This window comes from Dreissena polymorpha, chromosome 4 (genome assembly GCF_020536995.1).
Source record: "Dreissena polymorpha isolate Duluth1 chromosome 4, UMN_Dpol_1.0, whole genome shotgun sequence".
Lineage (NCBI taxonomy): Eukaryota > Metazoa > Mollusca > Bivalvia > Myida > Dreissenidae > Dreissena > Dreissena polymorpha.
The window spans coordinates 58,668,462-58,693,861 of NC_068358.1; the positions used below are offsets into that span (position 1 = coordinate 58,668,462).

Genomic DNA, 25,400 nt, shown 5'->3' on the forward strand with positions numbered 1-25,400 from the left:
TTAATTTCTCGGCAGCCAGTATTTACAAGTAACTATATAAAGACAGTACTTATTAGGGCTGCAACAATATACCGGTATATCGGTATATATCGCAATACGCAATCGGCATATTGTATTGCGATATGATTTTCATCATACCGGTACGAAAATTTTACAAAAATTCATTCACATTTCGTCCAGAAAAGCCATCCGAAATAATGATAAAAAGGTAAACAAAACAAAGCAGTGTAAATTATTTTTTACGTAAAAATTGCATTCTAAAAAGTGTATTATACGGAGTAGCGTTGTTACATGGGAGCATTCATTCGATGCTTTTGAACAGATTATCGTTGAATTAATTGCGCAAAGCTGTAAATGTTTCGTTCCATTCTGATTTGAGCATTATTTGTAATCCGAATTTCGGAAACACGCTTCCAAATTTGAATGCTAACGCGACAATAAAAAATTATAGCGTCAAATAAAAAGTGCTTTATCCTTTGTCTCAATAAAAAGCGCGCGAAAATTATACAGACATGTAGAACGTCGCATGGAAAGTATGGGTGTATTTTGTGTTGTATAAAAACGGGAACATCACGTCAGCTGAATTACGAGTGTTCAGTGGGAAAAACGCCCCGGTTGGACGTTATTGCATCACATCTTTAAATAGTAACAATTGCAAAAATGTATTTGATACTTAAGAAAATTTGCGAATGTTTGTGTTTCTTATTATTCTTGAGCACATTTATAGTAAATATTTACCTGAATTTGCTTTAAAATTGGAATTTATGGGATTATCGGGTAATTGGCAAGTTATAATTTTGGTACAAGTTAGCAATATATTGCGATATATTGCAATACAGGTTTTTGAACTGACAATATATTGCATTACGGTTTTTGGCGTATTGTTGCAGCACTAGTACTTATGGGTATAAATAAATATATTTTTTCTGATAAAAGGATTTTTCCTTGCATATTCCCAAAGAAAAATGGAAAAAATATGCCCACTTAAAAAAAAACAAGAGATGTGCAAGAGCTCCAGATAAATACGGCTTTTTGATGAAGGTTTACGCATTTATTTTTATAAACTGGATGTACAATTACGACTCAGCGCCCTCACACTACTTTGGGGGAAGGGGTCCGCAGCCCTTAGGAGGGGGAATTGTTTGTAAATGGGGGAATATTTATAACGAGAAACAGCAACTGTGTTTAGCTGTTATAAACATATATTTCTATATATGTGACTGTCTATAGGGCAGAAAGGTGCACTTTTACTCAATCTATTTAACATTTATCTTATTTAAAAGTCCACCATTATGTCCTTTTTGCTCCTAAAACAAGCTAGCGCTGTGTCCAGTTGCATGCAAAGTTTGTCTTAAACTTGTATTCATCACTGCAACTCCAATATATCGCGGTTGAAGGGGTCCAAAGATTGCGACCGTAATATAACCGGCATGGGATATAAATTGTCAGGTTATTCATGCGTGATTATGTATGCATTAGCATATTTTGGCAATCTCAAAACACGCTATTTACCTACCTTATTGAAGTATGTGTTATATCCATATGTTATTTATTGGTTTAACACAAAACATTAGTCCATGTAAGTATTTTCAAATGCATATAATTAAATTTGTAATCCGAAAACAATTGCCAAGTTTTATTGTTCAAGAAAGCATGCACAAATTAGACCCATGTACAAAATGATGTCATTCATGCTCATGGAAAGCATGGCCTTTAATAGTAGTCCAACTGAGGGATCTTTACCTCTAAATTATAAGCAAGTTGTTTACACTGTATCTTACACGCAAAGATTGTTGAGATAGGTCAGTATTGACTTGTGACATTTACTGTTATAATTGTATACACCTTCATGTGTGGTGTGTTTCGGCAGTTCAAAGCAAATTCAAGAGAGAATAGCAACACCCGAAATGACCTGTGATGTTTGACAAGTGGAGTTATTGTTTAATCGCAGTATGCAGGTGTTAAAGTGATGTACAATCAAAGCAAACAATCTGGTCAAAAATGGATTATGAATGTCGGATCAGGGACCTATACAAACAAAGGGATTCGCTACTCAATGAACCGAAGAACAAGCTAACGTGTTGTAACGCAAAACGGAAACGAGACTTGCGACCCAACGAGACTTTGCGCGACGATGCGAATTTTCACAGTCGCCTTTTTGACAGAGAGACCCTGACAAAGCGATCTAGTCAGATTAAGATTACAAATTAACCAAGTGTTGCCAACAAAGAAGTATTCATTGCAAAGGTTTGTTGAATTTGAGACATCTTATTGTTTTATTTGCTTTCGACTACGCTTTGTATTTACTAATAAAAACAACGGTGGGTAGTTTCACCAAATCATGCGTATCATTGTTTACACTTTCATAATCTGATAAACATATGTTGTGGCTTTTTTCAAAAGGCTTGGTCAAATAAAACTCTATACTATTCATGTTGGTATTCTTACAAACGTTACATTTCAATGCATTGTGTGGTGAAAACTTAATTGACATTATTTGCAAATTTATTATTTTATAATAGCTCAAAGATTTTAGAATTTGAGTCATTTTTAGATGGGCGCTTTAGCGCCCGTCTAAAGTGCTTAGTGTGAAATTCAGGTCGATACGACTAGGTATGATTAACCCAATACCCGCTTGCGTATCTGCGCAAGAAAGAGTTGTATAATTTATGCAAGAGGTTTGAGTTCTCCAATTATGTGTATTCACAAATGGCAACATTATATTAATATCGTGTTACATTCAATATTTTCGAACGGTGTTTTATAGAAAAGAATCAATAAACAATGATCGTATTGTACGTGTCGCGGAGGAGATTGTTTATGAATGATTAAAATAGTCCACTTTCTGCTGCGTGTGCGTGACGTAGTATTTTCGCTCAGCTCATTCATAAATCTGAGGCTGGCGATAAACAAAGGGGAGTCCGTGTGAGAATAACGCAGTAGTATAAGGTTACGCTTGTTTATATTCACAGGTCTCAATTAATAATACGTTGACCACGAGTTCAACAATTATTACAGGGATACGATAGACAACATAAAAAAATGTTTCATTATTGCTGAAACTGTTAAAAAAAAACATTTAAATATAACAATAATATTCTCTAAAAAATGTAGTCTTGCTGTTTTGAAATAAGGTTTGGAATTTTGTTTTCTAAATAACTTAATTCAAAACAAAAGTTTAATTATAGTGTTTTTTTCTTGTTAGTCGCATATTTACCGCATTATAATGTGTGTTATAATAGGCAAACCATACATTAGTAAAATTCAATCTGCCTTTGCACATAGAAGGAATGGGTCAATTAGGTGCTGCGTTTCCTTTGCTTACTTCAGTTAGAGGTCAATTATTTAAGTAATAGCAATCACAAGGCTCCGACTTCAAAGGAATTGCGGAGCTTTCTTACATAATAAAAGTCGTAGTCGCATGGTATTTGCGTTTTGCGTCCTATTTGGTCACGTGGTTCTTTTTCCCAGTTGTTTTGGCATTCATGATATATGAGGCTATTAATAGATGCGCCTGTCGATAAACAAAGAAAAGTTTACGGGTTATAACAACGCAATAGGTTACGCTCTCGCATACAACTCAATGACGTAGTACAGGTCGTAAAATGAGAGATTCGGGAAAAAGTTGACGCTTATTTATATCAAAGACCCATATTATCAATAGGTCAACAATAACTTCAGCGATACGATAAGACAAAAAAAAGTTTCATAATTGCTAAACCCGAATATAACAAACAATTTATAATAATAATACGAATGCAATAGCAGAAGGTTAGTAGAAGGTTAAGCTTGTTTATATTCACAGTTCTCAATACATAGACAGTTGGATACGAGTTCATGAATTACTACAGGCATACTATAGGCAACCTCGAAAATGCTTTTAAATCGCTAAAACCGAAAACAACCTAATATATTATATTAAATATATTTATAACAATAAATGTCTTTTAAAAATGTAGTCGGCGTATACGCTGACTTTGAAATAAAGTTAGCAATTTACTTTTCTAAATAATTAAATACAATTAAACAAAAGTTTAACTATTGTGTTGTGTTTTTCACTTGTAAGCTGCATATTCACCGCATGAAATGTGTGTTAGCATTGTCAAACCACACATTAGTGTGAGTAAAATAAAAAATATACTACGGGAGAGCACTTCATGTGTGTCCTCATATGCCTTGTTATGAGTATCTTTCTTCACTATCGAAATATATCGTATGTTTATATTTGATTTAAACGCAGTTTTCTTTCGACACATTTAAATCACACGTCAATAGCGCCGTCATGCGAAAATGGATCTTATGCGTTTCGGCAAGCGTTTGTTAAACCCAACATGTGCTTTTGCGCAGTCAGGCCATAGGCGATGCTGTTCGCTTTAAAATCACTCAATATGTTATGTTTCTCCTTACCAGAAGGAGTGATAGCTGAGTGGGCTATTTATATGATGGGCGCATATGGAATAAGACCCATTTTCACATGACGAGGGTCATTACAAATCTCATTGCGAATTGAAAATGCCACATTAAGAACAATGCGTTTTGATACAAAATTGAATTGAAAACAGCAAACTTGTTAATAATGGCAGCCTATCCACACATTAAGGAATGATTTCCAGACGTGCTGACCAAGTACGGCAAACATTGTGGTATGATAATTAAACGATTTTCTCTTATCGTGACACTATACTATTTCGCTAATGATTGTTTTCTCATCTTGGAGGCGAAAGTGAAATTCTGCGAGATGGATTGTAACGCGTAATTGTAACAGGGCCACAATTTGTGTCGTTTGAGCATACAGAGAGTAGTCCAGAATTCCTTACACTGAACAGTGCTACATCCTTTGAATTGAGCACATACGCAGTGATGTAGCAAAAATTCAGAGGTTGTATCTCGAATCAGCTTATTAAATATTCGAAAATATTCATGCGTGTCTGTTGGCGTTATGTAAAAGTCACTAAGATAAAAACTGAAACAGCTACGCCTAAAAGCGCATGAGTGCTCTATACCTATGTTTATGTTAGCGTTGTTGACACCGTGTGAACTGCTCGGGTAATAAGTAAAGCATAAACAGCAATGTTTATATACTTTTATTCCTCCATATACAAGATACGAAGATTGTTGTATATTTTGAATTTGTATATGGTGTCAAAAATCAAAAGTTTTGTACACGGAACTTTCATTATGAATTTATATTCTTGGTGAGATAGTCATTTGATATAAGAAAAAAATATTCCTTTAATATGGTGACTGCAAATTTTCTTTATATTAAGTTATCATTACCATTTTCATCATACTTTCTATGCTTTCAGAACTTCCAAAAAGCATGTTGTTTTTATTTTGTCTTAGTTATTTCTATGAAATAATAAGGATGATAAAAAGTGCACACAAAACTCGACCCGTGCGCTATGACACACACTTTATAAAGTTGAATGGCGTGTGTTCATTTCAAACTTGCGATTGATTTTCAAAAATGATTGCATGTTTATGAATGATTAAAATAGTCCACTTTCTGCTGCGTCTGCGTGACGTAGTATTTTCGCTCAGCTCATTCATAACTCTGCGGCTGGCGATAAACAAAGGGGAGTCCGGGTGAGAATAACGCACTAGTAGGTTACAATATACTAAATCTTTTGGGAGTGCAATGCTATACTCTTTAAAAACCTGAACATCATTTATAAGAAGACACAATTTTCTGTGTGGGCACTTGCCATGACTTTATTTTAGAATGTTTCTTTGTGCATGTGGTAGGGAAAACATTGATGTTTAACAGAAATTCACTCATTTGCTTGAAGGTTAAAGACTACATGAGACTTTGACAGATGGCGGGAAACCCTCATCCACTGGTACGAACCCGGTAAATTGATGGCTGTAAAACAGTGACCGCTGATTCGCATCGAGTTCTTTCTTGCAAAACGCATGACCCCCCTTTTTTATTGTCTAAATCATTGCGGCTTGGAATGCTCTTTAAGAAAAGGTATGGTTATGGGGGTCTCTATGCGCAAAAGTTTGACTTTATTTTTTGTTGAAGTTATTGCTTTTACATTGAATTTGTGTAGGAAATCTTTTGGTATATTGTAACCTAAATAGTATAAGGTTACGCTTGTTTATATTCACAGGTCTCAATTAATAATACGTTGACCACGAGTTCAACAATTATTACAGGGATACGATAGACAACATAAAAAATGTTTCATTATCGCTGAAACTGTTAAAAAATATTTAAATATAACAAGAATATTCTCTAAAAAATGTAGTCTTGCTGTTTTGAAATAAGGTTTGGAATTTTGGTTTCTAAATAACTTAATTCAAAACAAAAGTTTAATTATAGTGTTTTTTACTTGTAAGTCGCATATTTACCGCATTATAATGTGTGTTATAATAGGCAAACCATACATTAGTAAAATTCAATCTGCCTTCGCACATAGAAGGAATGGGTCAATTGGGTGCTGCGTTTCCTTTGCTTACTTCAGTTAGAGGTCAATTATTTACGTAATAGCAACCACAAGGCTCCGGCTTCAAAGGAATTGCGGAGCGATAATAAAAGTCGTAGTCGCATGGTATTTGCGTTTAGCGTCCTATTTGGTCACGTGGTTCTTTTTTCGCGGGTGTTTTGGCATTCATGATATGAGACTATTAATAGATGCGCATGTCGATAAACAAAGGAAAGTTTACGGGTTATAACAACACAATACGTTACGCTCTCACATACAACTCAATGACGTTGTACAGGTCGTAAATTGAGAGATTCGGGAAAAAGTTGACGCTTATTTATATTCTCAATTTATAAAAGGTTGAACATAAGTTCAATAATAACTTCAGCGATACGATAGACAAAAAAAAAAGTTTCATAATCGCTAAACCAGAATATAACAAACAATTTATAATAATAATACGAATGACCTGTTTCATAACCTCGTTCATGCTACTACAGCGGGTATTTCTAAAATTGTTCTTTGGTTCTGAACAGATAGCGGCGATCTTTTGTATTTACGGGTGCTAGCAACGCAAAAGTAGAAGGTTAGTAGAAGGTTTAGCTTGTTTATATTCACAGTTCTCAATACATAGACAGTTGGATATGAGTTCATCAATTACTACAGGCATACTTAAAAATAATAGGCAACCTCAAAATGCTTTATAATCGCTAAAACCGAAAACAACTAAATATATTATATTAAATATATTTATAACAATAAATGTCTTTTAAAAATGTAGTCGGCGTATACGCTGACTTTGAAATAAAGTTAGCAATTTTCTTTTCTAAATAATTAAATACAATTCAACAAAAGTTAAACTATTGTGTTGTGTTTTTCACTTGTAAGCTGCATATTCACCGCATGAAATGTGTGTTAGCATTGTCAAACCACACATTAGTGTGAGTAAATAAAAAATATACTACGGGAGAGCACTTCATAATTCATATGTGTCCTCATATGCCTTGTTATGAGAATCTTTCTTCACTATCGAAATATATCGTTTGTTTATATTTGATTTAAACACAGTTTTCTTTCAACACATTTAAATTACACGTCAATAGCGCCGTCATGCTAAAATGGGTCTTATGCGTTTCGGCAAGCGTTTGTTAAACCAACATGCGCAGTCAGGCCATAGGCGATGCTGTTCGCTTTAAAATCACTCAATATGTTATGTTTCTCCTAACCAGAAGGAGGGATAGCCGAGTGGGCTATTTATATGATGAGCGCATATGGAATAAGACCCATTTTCGCATGACGAGGGTCATTACAAATCTCATTGCGAATTGAAAATGCCACATTTAAGAACAATGCGTTTTGATACAAAATTGAATTCAAAATAGCAAACTTGTTAATAATGGCAGCCTATCCACACATTAAGGAATGATTTCCAGACGTGCTGACCAAGTACGGCAAACATTGTGGTATGATAATTAAACGATTTTCTCTTATCTTGACACTATACTATTTCGCTAATGATTGTTTTCTCATCTTGGGAGGCGAAAGTGAAATTCTGCGAGATGGATTGTAACGCATAATTGTAACAGGGCCACAATTTGTGTCGTTTGAGCATACAGAGAGAAGTCCGGAATTCCTTACACTGAACAGTGCTACATCCTTTGAATTGAGCACATACGCAGTGATGTAGCAAAAATTCAGAGGTTGTATCTCGAATCATCTTATTAAATATTCGAAAATATTCATGCGTGTCTGTTGGCGTTATGTAAAAGTCACTAAGATGAAAACTGAAACAGCTACGCCTAAAAGCGCATAAGTGCTCTATACCTATGTTTATGTTAGCGTTGTTGACACCGTGTGAACTGCTCGGGTAACAAGTAAAGCATAAACAGCAATGTTTATATACTTTTATTCCTCCATATACAAGATACGAAGATTATTGTATATTTTGAATTTGTATATGGTGTCAAAAATCAAAAGTTTCGTACACGGAACTTTCATTATGAATTTATATTCTTGGTGAGATAGTCATTCGATATTAGAAAAATATTCCTTTAATATGATGGTGACTGCAAATTTTCTTTATATTAAGTTCTCATAACCATTTTCATCATACTTTCTATGCTTTCAGAACTTCCAAAAAGCATGTTGTTTTTATTTTGTCTTAGTTATTTCTATGAAATAATAAGGATGATAAAAAGTGCACACAAAATTCGACCCGTGCGCTATGACCCACACTTTATAAAGTTGAATGGCGTGTGTTCATTTTAAACTTGCGATTGATTTTCAAAAATGAATTGCGTGTTAAATTATGCAATAGCGAACATCTTCAGTGCCTTCAGCGCTTTGATTTTATTTTGTAATCACTATCAATTTAATCAAATCAGCATTTTTCGAAAGGCTCAGTCAATACTAGCCCTATAATAATCATGATGGTGTCTTTACAAACGTTGCATTTCAATCTACATGTATTGTGTGGTGCAAATTTTATTCGCATTATTTGCAAAATCATAATTTTGTATAAGTTCAAAAACAATACAATTTTAGTCATTTTTTTATTTTATAACCACTATTAATTTGATAAACATATGTCGCAGCATTTTTGGAAAGGCTCAGACAATACTAGCTTTCTGCACTGGAGATATCCATGGGCATATCAAGAGAGAAGTCTGTGATCAACTAGGAGGAAGCGACCATCGCCCAGGTCTCCTCATCATGAACCAGTCTACCTCTTCATCCTCAAGCATCCCCAGATGGAATTACAAGAAGGCCGACTGGACCTTATACAAACGTCTGAGTGATGACCTCTGCAAAGGTCGCCGTGGTGTAATGGATATGGTGTCTGGGTTCGATCCCCACCGCGGTAGCGTTCTTTAGATCTCCCCAAAGACACCAAGTACTGGTTCTAGGTCCAGGAAACGGACTCGAGAGCGTTTATATAAGCCTTGGGCTTTCGATGCAATCGAGCTAAAATAAATAGGTTTAAAATAAAGAGATCAGAGTGGATGGTAGAGATATTAACAAAGTTGTGAAAGACTTCAATGCATGCATACTGAACGCAGCACAGAAGGCGATACCACGCGGGGCCAGAAAAGACTACAAGCCATACTGGAGTGAGGAGTTGGAAGACCTCCAGACCAAGCTGACAGAAGCCAGGGTGGAAGCAGAAAGCAACCCTTCACAAGAAAGCAACCTCTTTACTAGCCCTTTATTATCCCCACGCTTTTTGAAAAAAAGGTGGGGATATTGTGGTGATCTCCGCCGTCCGTCCGTCCGTCTGTCCGTCCGTCTGTCCGTCCGTCCTGGCCACTATCTCCTCCTACACTAAAAGCACTAGAACCTTGAAATTTACACACATGGTAGCTATGAGCATATGTGCGACGGTGCACTATTTGGAATTTTGATCTGACCCCTGGGTCAAAAGTTATAGGGGTTGGGGTGGGGCCGCGTCAGAAATTATCACTCATTTTTTTAGGTTATTTTACATTTACTTCTTTATTTCTACACCGATTCACTTCAAATTGATACTGGACCTCACCTATGACAATACGGTCAATCTCAACCATGCATGGCCCCATTCCCAACCCTGGGGCGCCCCGCCCACATAGGCCACACCCACCAAAAATTTCCATTTACTATAATTTTTTCATTTCTACACGGATTCACTTCAAATTGATACTGAACTTTTGTTATGACATTAGGGTCAATCTCAACTATGCATGGCCCCAATCCCAACCCTGGGGCGCCCGCCCACATAGGCCACACCCACCAAAAAAATCCATTTACTATAAAAAAAATTTAGGTTATTTTACATTAACTTCTTCATTTCTACACTGATTCACTTCAAATTGATACTGAACCTCTCTTATGACAAAACGGTCAAACTCAACTATGCATGGCCCCGTTGCCAACCCTGGGGCGCCACGCCCACATAGACCACACCCGCCCAAAATTGCCTTTTACTATAATTTCTTCATTAATACACTGATTCACTTCAAATTGATACTGAACCTCTCTTATGACAATACGGTCAATCTCAACTATGCATGGCCCCATTACCAACCCTGGGGCACCCCGCCCACATAGGCCACACCCTCCCAAAATTGCCTTTTACTATAACTTCTTTATTTTTACACCCATTCACTTCTAATTGATACTGAACTTCTCTTATGATAATACAGTCAATCTCAACTATGCATGGCCCCATGATCAACCCTGGGGCGCCCTTGGGTCAAACATGCGGCGTGGGGATACGCGTCGGCCTCTGCCGCGCCATTTCTAGTTAATCATGTTGGTTTAAATTCATATTGTTTGATATTTTCAGTGCGCTGAAAAGAAGCAAAATAGGGTCTCTTGCTCTTTAGACGGAAAGTTTGACCCCGCAAAGGAAAATGTCATGACGCCAGCGTAATTTGGGCGTACAAACTTAGGTCATTTCCACAGAACTAATGGTTGAAAAACATTGTGGACTTTAAATAGTGCTGACATACATGGGTGTTCACAGCTATGCCAAGGATACTGATACTGTCTGATTCAACACGGAAATTGGATTCCTTTCTTTTCCTGAGACGTACCTTAACCATCCCAGCACTAAGATGATGTTATTATATTCATGTTTACTAGATGAAGCAGTGGCGACAACAAACTTCACAAACCTTCAGACTTGCCGAAGACAAAAGAAAATTCAGTATGATAAGCTTTAAATATCCAATTGATTAAATAAAACTGTTGCATTTTTTCATAAATGAACACATTCCAGCAGTGAATATCTCTGCTTAACTCAAAAGTGACTGTTAGATCTTTGATCATGTTAATCAAAAATGTGTTCCCAAAACTCATTATAAATATAAAATTTTCAAACTTGTTTAAACAAGATAATTTGGTATTTAATTTTAGTAAGCTTTTTGTATTGCTGTAGGCTTCGAATAAATCTTCTGCATCACCATGTCAGGAGGAATCTCAATCTTTTGTTGTTGAAATAATACATAGAAAATTGTTAGTATTATTATCAAATTTATGTTGTTCTATTTCACATTGCAAATGATTACTTGTGCAAAATCTTTTACAAACATGTGATTTTTTTTTACATGCTATTGAGTTTTTAAAACATTTTCTTTAACTGAATGCTCATTACACTTAGTAACATGAATGTATTGTTATACATACTCTTAAAATTAAATAATACCAAGATTACCTATCATGCATGAACTAATGTGTATGTTTCAGTGATTTACTGATTTATACTGAGAAATAAAACATTTAACGACTTTTATGAATTGCCTTGCCTTCAAATTCTGCTGATATTTGATCAATACTTGAACACGAAATCACAAAAAGACTTTCAGTACTACTATGGATATCATGTTCAAAAGGAGACCAACAGAATAATATAATGGCATGCGAATTTCATTGTTTTGGATGATAAAGAACAATTATACATTTTAAATTGTAAGCAATTGACAGGCGTTGATAATGTTGATATTTTTCACACAGCAGAGTAACATTTTTAATTAATTAAAAGACAGGTCTTTGCTACATGCACATATGTGTGATATACAATGGCATTTGAAATCCTGAGAAACAAATGGTATTGTTACTTGTCAACACATCCGGTAATTGGGTTCCGTGTAGCAGTCGTCGAAATTCGAACTAGTCCGACAGCAAAAAACTAGTATTTTTTCTTTCGGCTTGTAGGAAATCCAATATTACAAGCCCGACGTGCTTGTACAATTCATTAAACAGAAAACGAGTTCCACTTTCATTTTCAATATTTGTAAACAAAGTTTTGAGCCACTTAAATCAACAGCCGCTTATGTTTTAACACACTGCGCACATGTGCTGGGCAATCAGCCGATAATTGGATTACTGCGCATAAAGCGCATGGTTTTGTGGTTCCCGGATTACTATTATGTAAAATAAATGTTTTGCGTTGCGTTCGGGACACAGAGAGTAATGGCCGAACAGTTGTCATTCAAGTACGTCGTTGAGGAATGCGAATCTGAAGTAACTGTGATTGACGCATTTGTCAACTGGCTTTTTGTAGAATAACCTGGCACTTAATTGCTCATATATTTTCTGGTGGTTCAGGTTTGCTCTCTCTTTCACATGGATATATGGAATACATTTCTGCTAATTTTTTACCTAAACTTTATGTATATATTTATAATTGTGATTTGATTGAAATCCGTGTGTGAAATTAATTTCTTCTTATTTCAGGATCCGAAACAGGCTGGCTCAGATGACGAGGAAGCTAACCTGGATGAGGATGAAATTAATAAGAGATTTGTATTGTATTCTAAAGATTGAATAAATGAATGCTTTTTTGGATGTTTTATGTTATGTTTATCTGCATTTTTAACAAAAATGTTTGGGCTGGTAAAATCTGACTCTGGCATGTTCAAATTCCCATAGTACTAGCCCGACTTGCTTGTAGATTTAAATCTGAATCTTAATGACTGGTGTAGCATACTGCGTGTTAATATTACTAATTATTTATTTACAAGACAAGCAAGGCAAAATAGAACGAATATGTATTTGTTTATTAAACAACGAAAGTCGAATATTGCGAAACAACGATCACCATAAATGAGCGAAATCGCTCGCAATCGAATGAATCGATATGCTTTCCTTCAACTACATGAGGGTCAGTCTGGCTGCACAGGTTCTGAGCGACTCTGTTGGTGAATATTAAAATGGCATGCGAAACTTTGCTGCGTCAGGAGGTTAAAAGAACAGTTATACATTTGAGTTGTTTGCACTTAACATGTCTTGATTATGTTGCTATTTCAAACAAAACATGGTAACATTTTAATTCTATTAAAAGACATGTCTTTTGTACATGCACATACGTGCGATAAACAACGGCAATTTAACCCTGGCGAAACAACCAGCAATTAATATTCATCAAAGGGTCCGATAATTGGGTCCCCGTTACTGCATTATAATAAGACTGATCAGGGTTTTTTTACCTTATATAACAGACGCCGAATATCGGCGTCTTCCCCAAGCAATCTAGGCTACTTTTTCCCCCTTTCCGGACCAAAAAATTCCCCAAGCGGAAGGTTTTCCCAGGGTTTTTTATCTGATTTAAGGGAATGGGCTTGGCCTTTTTTGAGGGGAAAACAAATGCGCAAATGCCGGATTTGGGGGGAAAAAATCAAGCGAAACGCCGGATTTTTGGGAAAATAAGGAAAGTCTTAAATAATCAATTTAACATATTTTGCTGTTTTTTAAACAAATTCAAGGCAACAGATAATTTAATTATGCAATATGTTATATTTTCTACACTGGATAAGGTTAACTTATGTATTTAAAGTTAAAAAAAAATTATTTTTTTTTAGGGGAAACAAATGAAGTCTTGGGGAAAATTTACCTGCTGAAGGGAAAAAAAATCGAGGGGAAAGGGCCGTTTTTTGGCGGGTCCCAAAGAAGGAAAAAAAGCCCTGTTTCCCCTCCATAAAACAGTTCAAAACGATTGAATTTTACAACAAATTCGCTCAAAATCGTACAAAACACCGTTTGATACCCATCCAATTATGGTTCCCAACCCGTACACGCCGTTCTGTACTGTATAAATGTTAAGACAATGATTACCTCCCTTGGCCGATTTACGAAAACTGTCAACTCGCTTTACGTTAAATGTCACCAAAAAAGGCAAAATGTTGCATAACTGGCAAAATAACCGGAAAAAGCCCCAAAAAATTTGTGAATAACTCGGTTATTTAAGCTTTCTTCACAAAAGTAAGTCCACTGCAGCAGCCTGTTCCTGAACGGTCTGAAACTGTCACAGCCAGTCCCTGTCAAGGTCAACTCAGTCTGGCACAGCCAGCCACAATTAGTCCCTGTCATGAAGTGATCACTTTGACAAAGTCAGTCATAGTCTGTTTAAAGGACTGAACAAGGGACAAAATTGTCACAAAACCAGGTTTTCATTGTGAAAAAAAAATCTGATTAAGGGAGAAAACTCAAACTTAACTTTTGAAATGAACAAACAAAATCAACCCCCTTTTGTAAGTTTTTTTTTTTTAAATCTATTTTTAGTCGTGGCGACCTTGACATTGGAGATATTGACGTGATTCTTTCGTGCGACACACCGTCCCATGATGGTGAACATATGTGCTAAATGATTTTAAAATCTCACAATGAATGACATAGTTATGGCCAGGACAAGCTCATTTATGGCCATTTTTGACCTTTGAACTCAAAGTGTGACCTTGACCTTGGAGATATCGACGTAATTATTTCGCGCGACACACTGTCCAATGATGGTGAACAAATGTGCCAAATGATTTTAAAATCTGACAATGAACGACATAGTTATGGCCCGGACAAGCTTGTTCCGCACGCCCGCCAGCCAGCCAGCCAGCCAGCCAGCCCGCCCGCATTCGCCAATCTAATAACATGTTTTTTCCCTCGGAAAACCTGGTTAAAAATCTGGTTAAAAATAGGGAAATGCCTCTGTGAAATTGTGTAATAACATGTAAATAAACCACAAATATTGATGTATGAAGAAAATACCAGTCTTTTTTGTTTTTTTAACCCAATTAACAGTAAAAGTAAGACCCTTAAAATTTTTCCCATTTAGAAAAAAATGCATGCATTTTTCCCCAAAAGTGGAAAATCGTGCGTGAAATTTCCCCAACCAAAGGGCTAAAGGCCCCTTCCCCTACAACCCAAAAAAAAACCTGCTAATTAATGATTGATTTTGAGATCAACAACGCAACAATTGAACTAATAGGTTCTTGTTTATTTAACATAATATAATTTGAATCCGAAAAAACGTAATCCGCTCAATAAGCGAAATCCCTCGCAATCGATATCGTGTAGCTGCATTATCGCTACACGGGGACCAATCAATCGAGATTATCAAATCTCGCGCACCGGTTTATTTCGCGTGCTGTATCGGGATATCGTGAGGTTGTGCATCCCTTTGTTTGTATAGGTCCCTGGTCGGATTAAACAGAAAATTAAAGTGGGTGAAAAATAGGGTAAAATACTACTTGAAACTGATTTTATTTCAGCAAATTCTCATTTAAAACATGTTATTTTGGGATTATGCTACAAAATCGTAACCGTGATATACTGGAGTCATTTTTCAACTATAAATCAGCGATTTTGTTTTGTTTTTTCATTTTCTGAGGAGGGAAAAAAATCAGTTCTGAGGAGACAAAAATATACTTTTCAGGCGGGGGAATACCGCCGAAATTCAGCGGCAGATTTGATAGATTGAGGGCCCTGCAACTTTAATATCCTTTTTATGCATTTACGAAAAAATCTGGCCGTACCAATACGTCCGCATCAGTGCGGCGTGATTTGTTGGTCTCTAACCTAACTGCGCTTTTTGTTAATTTAAATGATTGAAAAGTTTTAGACTGGGTTTCCGTATTATTTTCTATTTTGTCATGTGATTTCCGAAAACTCGTAAACCCGCCAAAAATAATATGTCTGCGCACAAGGGAAGGCCGGCTTAACCAAAAGCAGTTTAAAAAAACACTGTTGTCATATAATGGCTACATACGGTCTTCTAACCATCCTGACATTCAATCTATGAACCCAGAAAAAGACATTGTCGCTCCCACATTAAACGATTTGATTGCATCTGTGGCTAAAAACATTAGAAAACACGATGGGAAACGGATCCAAACAAAAAATGTGGAAGATTGGAAAACCAAATATGATTGGCTTGTCACCGAGAAAATAGAAGATGTTTTACAGATAAATTTTGAAAAATGCCGCAGTGCTGCTAAACCTTGTAAATTAAGCACAGTGTGGGCCTATGTAATGTTTGCATTATACAGTATTTTCATAAACAAAAAGTAGTTTACTTGTTCATAGGTAATTCAGAATCGAAAACCTAATAAAGTTACTATTTAAGAAGCTGAATATATTTATTATAATTGCTGCAAATGTTTCTGTTAAGTCAGCTATACACCCTTCAATATCCAAGAACACGGGTAGTACAGTACTACCTGTATTTTTGGATATGGTAGTACAGGTACTAATTGATTTTCAGCGTTACTCCTTTTCTTTCTGTCAGTGGCAGTACTGTTACTAATTTCACAAATCCTTATCTGGAGCTCTGGATGTGTTTGTCAGAAACACAATGCCCCCTACTGCGCCGCTTTGAAGCCATATATTTGACCTTTGACCTTGAATGATGACCTTGACCTTTCACCACTCAAAATGTGCAGCTCCATGAGATACACATGCATGCCAAATATCAAGTTGCTATCTTCAATATTTCAAAAGTTATGGGCAATGTTAAAGTTTTCGGACGGATGGACAGACTAACTGACGGACAGTTAAAAAACTATATGCCACCCTTCTGGGGCATAAAAATTCAGGGGTTTTTCTGCCTATTTTGGGAAAAGGAGTCTGATCAAATTGGGAATTTTTTATCGACAAAATTGGTCATTTTGGAAATTTTTGCTTCTATGAAACGGCTCATTTGGGAAAAAATTGTGAACTAATCATGCTTAAATAATTCAGTGGTTTAACAAATAAATTTTATTTTATTTGTTATTTTGTCTTTTTTATGTAAACAGAATGATGCAATATTGGGCATGTTCAACGTTAATTCAAGTACTGCAGTTTTGTTTTTCAGTTACAGTTACACTCTGTGATAAGAACTGAACAGTCAAAACCTTAAAGAAAATATTTTTGACCAAAACAAACACTGGTTAGTCACACAAGTTATAAGACACTTCATTCTTACAAAAAAAAAAAAAAAAAAAATTTTTTTTTTTTGGGAAATTGGGATTTTTTTATATAATTTCGGTTTGGGATCGGGTCCGTTTGCTTTGGGAGTGCCTCCGTTGTCCGGAGGCGCAGACAGTGCTGAAAAACCCCTGAAATTCAAATTTTCCAAAATAGTTTTTTTTTACAGAAGTGTCCAATGATTATTATCAGTGATTTTTTTTTTTTTTTGTTACAGCCTGTGGCATTTGGATTGGGAAAATTAGCGCGATAAACCATGAAATTGGGAAAAATAGCGCGATAACCCATGAAATTGGGAAACATTATAAATATGATAATAAGAACAGAATAAAAATTGCTAAGTTCATGTTTGACAGCATTTTTATATTATAAAGTGTTGCTTTCATGTCTTCTTACAACGTTTAGTTAATATCCTTCCACATGCATATTTAACTTGCAATAATCTATAAATTCTTCAATATACATGTACCATTATGATTTAATCATAATCTCTTAAAGAGTATGAATTTAATTCAGGATGTTTTTTAAAGTAAAATATGATATGGTGAAAACATTAACAAATATTAACAAACAAGCTTTTGTGTTCTTGCTGTGTTAATTTTTTGCGATTGGGAAGCAGCCGAATATCGGCGGTAATTTTGGGCAAAAAAAATCACTGATTAAAACTATTTTTGTGTTCAATTACTACAAACAAAGTATATACATGTAACCTTTGCTAGCTTTTCTGATCTCCAAAATCGCCATTCCAATGGCACTTCAATTTTTCAGCTGGTGATTTTAGTTGAAAATGTAAATAATACATAATATAAAACAGTAATTATTTCAGACAATATAAGACATCATCCTTACACCTTTATAATGTAAACAATTAGCGTAAACATACTGTTTACAATTGTTATTATGAAAAGCTAAATGCAAATGGTGTCAGAGCAATTAATTACTCATGGTGCGTTACTTGTGAAAATAATAACTGTAAAAAACTTTAAGGCGTAGCAATTTAATTCCAGTACATGTATATTTCATCATGTCCGTTTATAGATCTTTATTCTGAAACCACGAGATATAATTTGAAGCTGCCACGAGATATAATTTGCAGCTGAAAGTCCCTTTTTACACATCTACAATGTACACCATTCACTATACATGTACAACATGTAAAACCGGTCTTTCAATAACAGCGCGAAATTGTTGCTGTCGTCCGTCTGGAAAGCGCGCACATTGCAACAGACCATGTGCTGTAACTAAATATAGATGTGCAACTAAGTACATGCTGTATTTATTAATTAAAAACTGACATCCCAATTAACAAGAGCTGTCAGAGGACAGCGCGCTCGACTCTTCGAGTGCTTGACAGTATAACGTAAGCCATCATGGGGAAATTGTTCATATTCAATAATTTATTAGACGATCTTTCAAAAATAAAAAAATAAAAAATAAAATATATTTTTTGGGGGGGGGGGGGTAGGGGGGTTGAGAGGGGGGTATAATGTGGGATGTGGTCATTTATAAGATGATCTTTCAAAAATAAAAAAAAGGAAAAAAAACATTCGGGGGGGAGGGGGCAGGGATTCTGGGTTGGGGCGTGGAGTTTTGTTTGGGTGGAATCCATTGTGGTATTCAGGTAAGTGTTGTTTTGTCAAAGTATTAATAAAATCTGATCAAAAATAAAGAAGTTATGGCAATTTAAGCAAAATGTTCAATTACTAAGTATAAAAGGGGCCATAACAGGCTTTTTCCGCCCTATGCCACGGGTCCGAAATTCGGCCCCATTCCCAATGCAAATCTGGTTGTCTTTTTCCCAATTGAAAAAAAATTCCCAATTCCAAAAAAAATTTATTTATTTTTTTTTTTTTTTTAACCTTAAACAGCGATTTTCCTCCTTCTTTATAAAGTACCGGTAAACGGTACTTTCCCAATCGAACGAAAATTCCCAAATTCCCAAAACGGTACTTTCCCAATCGAGCGAAAATTCCCAAATTCCCAATCGGCATCTGGAAAAATCCCAATCAGCGTCCGAATTTTTTCTCAAAACGATAGAAAGTTTCGTAAAAAAACCAACTTTCGGCGAGCGAACAAAGAAAATCGTATAGTTGTGTGTAACCACGCGCTCGATTAATTTCGGGTTTTATTATTCAGCGCATTCAATCAATAGAGTTGTTACTGTTTCCGGTTCTTTTGCCAGGCAGCCAGCGTACTGTTTTACGTCGGTTTGTAACCTTATCGTAGTTTGAAATGAGTCATAATAGCAAATATTATGCCAAAAAACCAATCGGAACCATCAATCACAAGACACATTGACAGCAATAATGATGCTGTGCAGGGAGGGATGCAAGCAACTGAGTGATGATTAAACATCAAAGATTGTTGAAATTTCACAAAAATGAAAGAGAGAGACATTGCTTTAAAAGAGATTAAAACAACTAGTAATTGATTTGGTGTGTTCTTTATAATATTTTGTTATTTATATAAACTTTATAACTTAATGGTCATTAAGGCATGCCTGCAAATGATTATTTAAATGGGTATGTTCAATTAAGTATGAACTGTATGATGTATTCAATAAGACCCAAACTTCACGACGCGATTTTCCCAATTTCAGGATTTCACGACTCGATTTTTCCCAATTTTGAGGTTTTCACGACTCAATTTTTCCCAATCGGACCGGTACGGGTACTTTTCCCAATTGGACAAGGAAAATCGCTGCTTAAAATATATGAGTTAACCTGATCCAGTGCCCCAGATAAGCTGCGTATCTGCGTCTTTCACCCTATTAAAATGTTTAAAAACGCAAAGAAATACAATATCATGCGTATTGAAAACGCACCCGATTTGCCTTTTACGCACATTCGTCTTATTTGATTCGTACGATACAATAGCTTTGATCGAAAATACTTTGCTCATTTTCGGTATTTTTTGTTATTATTTTCGTTACGTGGCGACGTTTTTATTCAGCAAGCGCCTGGATGACGGATGACAGTCAAAGCTATTCAAACGCTCTGCGTACTAGATTTCATAGTTAAATAAAGCGGCTGACCAAATTATTTACGACGACATACATGCGTTTTCAATCTGACTTAATCCGTCGTTCATTGTGCATGTATTTGTAAAGCGTCTGTACTTTCAGTTTCTAATACGATGCGTAATAAAAATGTCTAAGAGAAAGACGTCCGCAATTGTTGCGCCAAAATATCAGTCGATCGCTAACTTTTTCGAACCAAGAAAGCAAGAGCCAATAAGTGCCGAATCATTCGTGTTATCGATTTTTTTTAAGTTTAAAGTTTATATTATTGACAGTTTCAAGGATTAAAGATGTTATGAAACATCAGTTTATTAAAGTTAATCATATTAGTTTACAGTTTTATTGAATCAATACAATTGTGTGCAGCTTCAACAGAATTAAAGCAGCAATGATTTTACTGATTGCATCTTATAACTCATTTCACCCAATTCCAAAAATGAAATCACCCTATTTTTCAAAATCAGTGGGTGAAAACCCTATTTCCGAAATAATTATCTGGGGCACTGCTGATCCAGTGTAGAAAATAGACAGTACTGCATAATTTAATTATTTTTTGCCTTGAATTTGTTTTAAAAACTGTAAAATATGTTAATGATTATTTAAGACTTTCCTTATTTTACTCAAAATCCGGCGCTTCGCGCGATTTTTTTCACCTAAAAAAGGTCAGGTCTTTTCCCCAAATTCAGATTAAAAAACCTGCACTTATTACACATGTTCATAATATTTTGTAAAATTTTAATAATAAGTTATCAAAATAGTCGACGAATAATATTTGACGAATAATAATTGACGAAACACCCTTCTCGCGCAAGACCAGAATCCAGTAAAATAGTCACATGATTAATACGATTAGTTGCCCGGTTTCCATGACGTAATTTAAGAGCTATATATACAGGGATTTCAATAGATTTTAAAAACCAGGAGTCAATGACCCCTGGACTGAAATTTTGAGGCGTCAAATTGAAAAATGGTGGGGTTAATTTTGAAGTGCGTTGTGTTTTTGTCTGTATTTTTCAATTTTTTAGATAAAAATATGCTCTAAGAGTAACACGATATCTTAAAAATGTATACTTCTTCAGGGGTTTTTTTTACTAAGAAAGTGACGCCGATATTCGGCGTCTTCCCCTACCAAAATTTTTCCCCTAAAAATACCATTTCCCCTCCAAAAATATAATTTTTCACCAAAATATAACATTTTACCCTCAAAGAAATGTTGTTTTTTTCTTTAGGGAAGTCGACACTTATCCAATTTGTACCATGTACAACGATCTCGCTCTCTCTCCCAACGAACACTCAAATCTGGGAATCCCAGTGATTCTATATAAAGCTCTTAAATTACGTCATGGAAACCGGGCAACTAATCGTATTAATCATGTGACTATTTTACTGGATTCCGGTCTTGCGCGAGAAGGGTGTTTCGTCAATTAATTACCGGAAATCAGTCGAATTTTCATCCGGGTTATGTGAATGCCAAGATATAAACGTTAAAACAAAAAAAGTCTCACATTTGGCGTTCATACACGAACAAAATAAAACGTTCGGACTCGGAAAATATTAATTGCGTTTTTTAAGAATGAATAATCAAAAACCGTTGAAACCCAGCGGGATTCGGAGGTACATGTAATCAACATAGATTAATACTGTCGGATTATAGTGAAAGTGAAAGTAGACAATTGGCAGCTGCCGCACCTTTCCCTTCCAATACTGTAGCAGATCTAGATCGTCAACCCATTGATCATGAAATTGAAATCATAAGATTGACATCGCTCCCTGGCCCCAGTTGAAAACATTTCCCATTATTAGATCTACACCTGCAACTTTATTTAGGTCTTATGACTTTAATATCATACTTGTTCATGTGTTTAAGAACAAAAAGGTCAGAGACATGCCTCTTTTTCTAACCCCCCCCCCCCCCCCCCCCCCCTGAAGTCTGTAGGTGAGTTATAGACATTGAAATGAACAGTTTTTATTTTTTCCCCAAATATGTCTCTTTCGCGCTCGATTTTCCCCTTTTACCCAGCGTCCAGCGTCTTCCCCTTTTTCTAAAAAAAAACCCTGTGCTTTATTAAATAACAATACCATGATACATAACACAACATATTTTAATGAATTGGTACATTAAATATACTTCCTTATAGTTATAACACATTTAAGTCTTTTAACACATTTAAATAATTTAAGATATGTACGGGTAGCACCTTTTCATCACATATTTATCGTCATTTTATTATCATCATCCCTATGATAGCTTTCTAACAAAACACAATCTAAATGCATGGAACATCAAGTATATTTATTACTGTTTATCCGAATACTATACATGTCCGAAATATGTACACTTTGGAATGCCTTACCTGTAGTAGTTTTACTTTAATAATCCAAATTTTTCTTGTTGTTATCGGGTTTCACAAACCTTATCAAATGTTTGTTAAATCCAGTTAATGCTTTCTCCATTATTGAATCGCCATTACTTGCAATTTGAATCGCCAGCTTTGAATTGAACGCGGGTTGAATGTTAAGTCCGCCATTTACAATGTCGAAGGTCATGACGCAGCAATTTAATTCTACTCGGATAATTTATATCTTATCGAGAAAATTTGTTTTTTTATCAAAGTTTATGTGTAGTATTATTCCTTGTCAGTATAAAAAATGAACTGTGATTCCAGTTTATATAAGATGGGTGTTACTCGTAATTATCGGTGGATTAACAACTGACAAAACTCGCTGGACTTCGATCTACTATTGGATCTACGTAATTAATAGACCTTTGATCAATAATTATGGGTTTTACTTTAATTAAATTTGCAGTCTTTCTTTAACCGTGCCGTCTGAAAAGTCTGCAAAAAACCTGCAATTATCGGATGGTCAATCATTTATCACGTAATCACTGCTGCTAATTACCCAGTTAGTGGGCACGCACTATTTAGACAGTGACATGTGTATTGGAAGAGATCAGATAAGATAAACAACGCCCGGGGTATTCCCTCGATTATAGACAGAGTTTCAAAAACTGTAACATTAATTTCAATTAGGAGCACAGCGGGATTTATTACCATGGAACTCGAGATGTTAACTGACTGACGCACGGGTCAAATTTTCGACGCGTCAAAATGACGCACAGCAGAAAAGAGGGTTGCATCAATAATGAGTCATTTTTAATTTGCTCGCGTCAAAACGCAGGATTCTGCGTCTATTGAAATCCCTGTATATAGAATCACTGGGATTCCCAGATTTGAGTACGGGTATTTGTAAACGTTAGTTGTTATACAAAAAAATTCAGATGCACATGTTATGACTATGAAAACATGTTTAAAAGCCTGTGTTTTCATACACATTTATACATGTAACTTCATCAATTGTTTAGCCGCACAAAGTGCTTAATTGATTTATGATCAATTGCTGACTTGATTAATGACAAAATTTAGGCAAAAAAATTGTACATGAAAAAAGCACATCAACAACTTTAAGGCTACCATAATACCTGTGACGGTCTCAAGACTTTGCTTCTTAGCAGTTGGTGACTTTGTTACTGCCCATGGGTTAGTCTTGGGAAGAGGAGCCTCAACATAGTTAACATTGTCAAATTTCTTAACTATTTCTTCTTTCTTCTCCTCTGCATCTTTCTTTTCACGTTTATCAGAGTCTTTTCTTTCTAAATCCTTTTTCTCAGTCCTTTTTGACTTATCATCTTTGATTCTCTCTTCTCTATAGTCCTTTTCACGTTTCTCTTTTTTGCTTTTCACCTCAGTGAATTCTTCATCACCTATAAGTTCCTTACTTTCTTCATCACCAGATGCTTTTAGTGTTGCTTCCACAGGAGGATGTGACTCTTGTGGAACTGATGTTTGTTGTGGAACTGATGTTTGTTTCTCAAGTGAACGTTTAGTCCATACATTCTCAACTGGTTGAGAATTCATGCTTGCTGTTTCACATGAAGTGGAACCAGAATGAAAAGTTTCAGTTTCAGTTTTTGAAACTGCAGTTACTGCTGCAGACATATTGTTACACTGTCAAACCTCCCTTTTTGAGAAATGAGGTTATAAAATATTCTGATTGTAACTTCTCAACCTTCACAAAATAATTGTGTCAACATATCAGAGGCCGTGCGAAATATTGTTACTCTTAAGCTAATTAGTCAATTCACGATGACTAATTACTCGCAAAAGGATAGTGAAACATTGGAAATCATGGTAGAATGGTTGCCATCGTGAAGTTTTAATTTAAACTTGCGCAATCATTGAACAAAAACTTGCAGATGGCCACGTTGCTTGGCAAATTTTACTCTTCACAGTCTTCAAACTTACAATAATAACTGTAGTTTTCTATTAAATCAACATAATCAAAAGGATAGATTATGGTGCACTTGTTTGGTACTGTCATTTACATAGAAGAAGTATAATTAACCACAAAACACTTCGTCAACAAATCTTTCAAGGCACATGTCGCCATTACTGACCAAAATCACTTACAGCGCATGCGTACATTTCTCTTCCCACTACGGTCAAACCGGGAACCAATTCTAGGTCAATACGTCCCCAATCAAGATCGTTGCGACTAAAAAAAATATTTCGCCTGAAAGTCCATATGATTTCAAATGAATCATTTTTACCTTTGCTTGTTTTATTACATTACACTTATTTGGCTTATTTAACAGATATTTTATATCAGTACACCGTTTTCAAGGAGTGTCCTCTGCATTGGGGATCTTCTACTTCTTCCGAAACAGCACTAAATACAAGATTGTTGTGTCGGTGCCTATTGGTTTAAATTATATATTTATATAGTCCTCTGCATTGGGGATCTTCTACTTCTTCCGAAACAGCACTCCACTTAATACAAGATTGTTGTGTCGGTGTCTATTGGTTTAAATTATATAGTTATATAGTCCTCTGCATTGGGGATCTTCTACTTCTTCCGAAACAGCACTCCACCTAAATACAAGATTGTTGTGTCGGTGCCTATTGGTTTAAATTATATATTTATATTGATAAATATTGCTAAGAGAATTTGTGGATACTTATTATGTTGTAATTGTGCATGCGAACTTGTGTGTTTGTAAGTGTGTATGTATGTATGTATGTATGTATGTATGTATGTATGTATGTATGTATGTATGTATGTATGTATGTATGTATGTATGTATGTATGTATGTCTGTATGTATGTATGTATGTATGTATGTATGTATGTATGTATGTATGTCTGTATGTATGTCTGTATGTATGTATGTATGTCTGTCGG

The 25,400-nt window shown here is 35.5% G+C and overlaps 1 protein-coding gene across 2 annotated transcripts in view; it reads right to left on the minus strand.

The window, feature by feature from the left end:
- The window catches only part of LOC127876026 (la-related protein 1B-like), a 91,474-nt gene extending 66,848 nt beyond the window's left edge, over window positions 1-24,626 (minus strand). For both annotated transcript variants that reach the window (XM_052420857.1, XM_052420856.1), the window contains exon 1: window positions 23,642-24,626. In XM_052420857.1, coding sequence (XP_052276817.1) covers window positions 23,642-24,158 — 517 coding nt within the window. In that variant the 5' untranslated portion in view covers window positions 24,159-24,626. The remainder of the gene's footprint in view (window positions 1-23,641) is intronic.
- Between the last annotated feature and the right edge of the window lie 774 nt (window positions 24,627-25,400).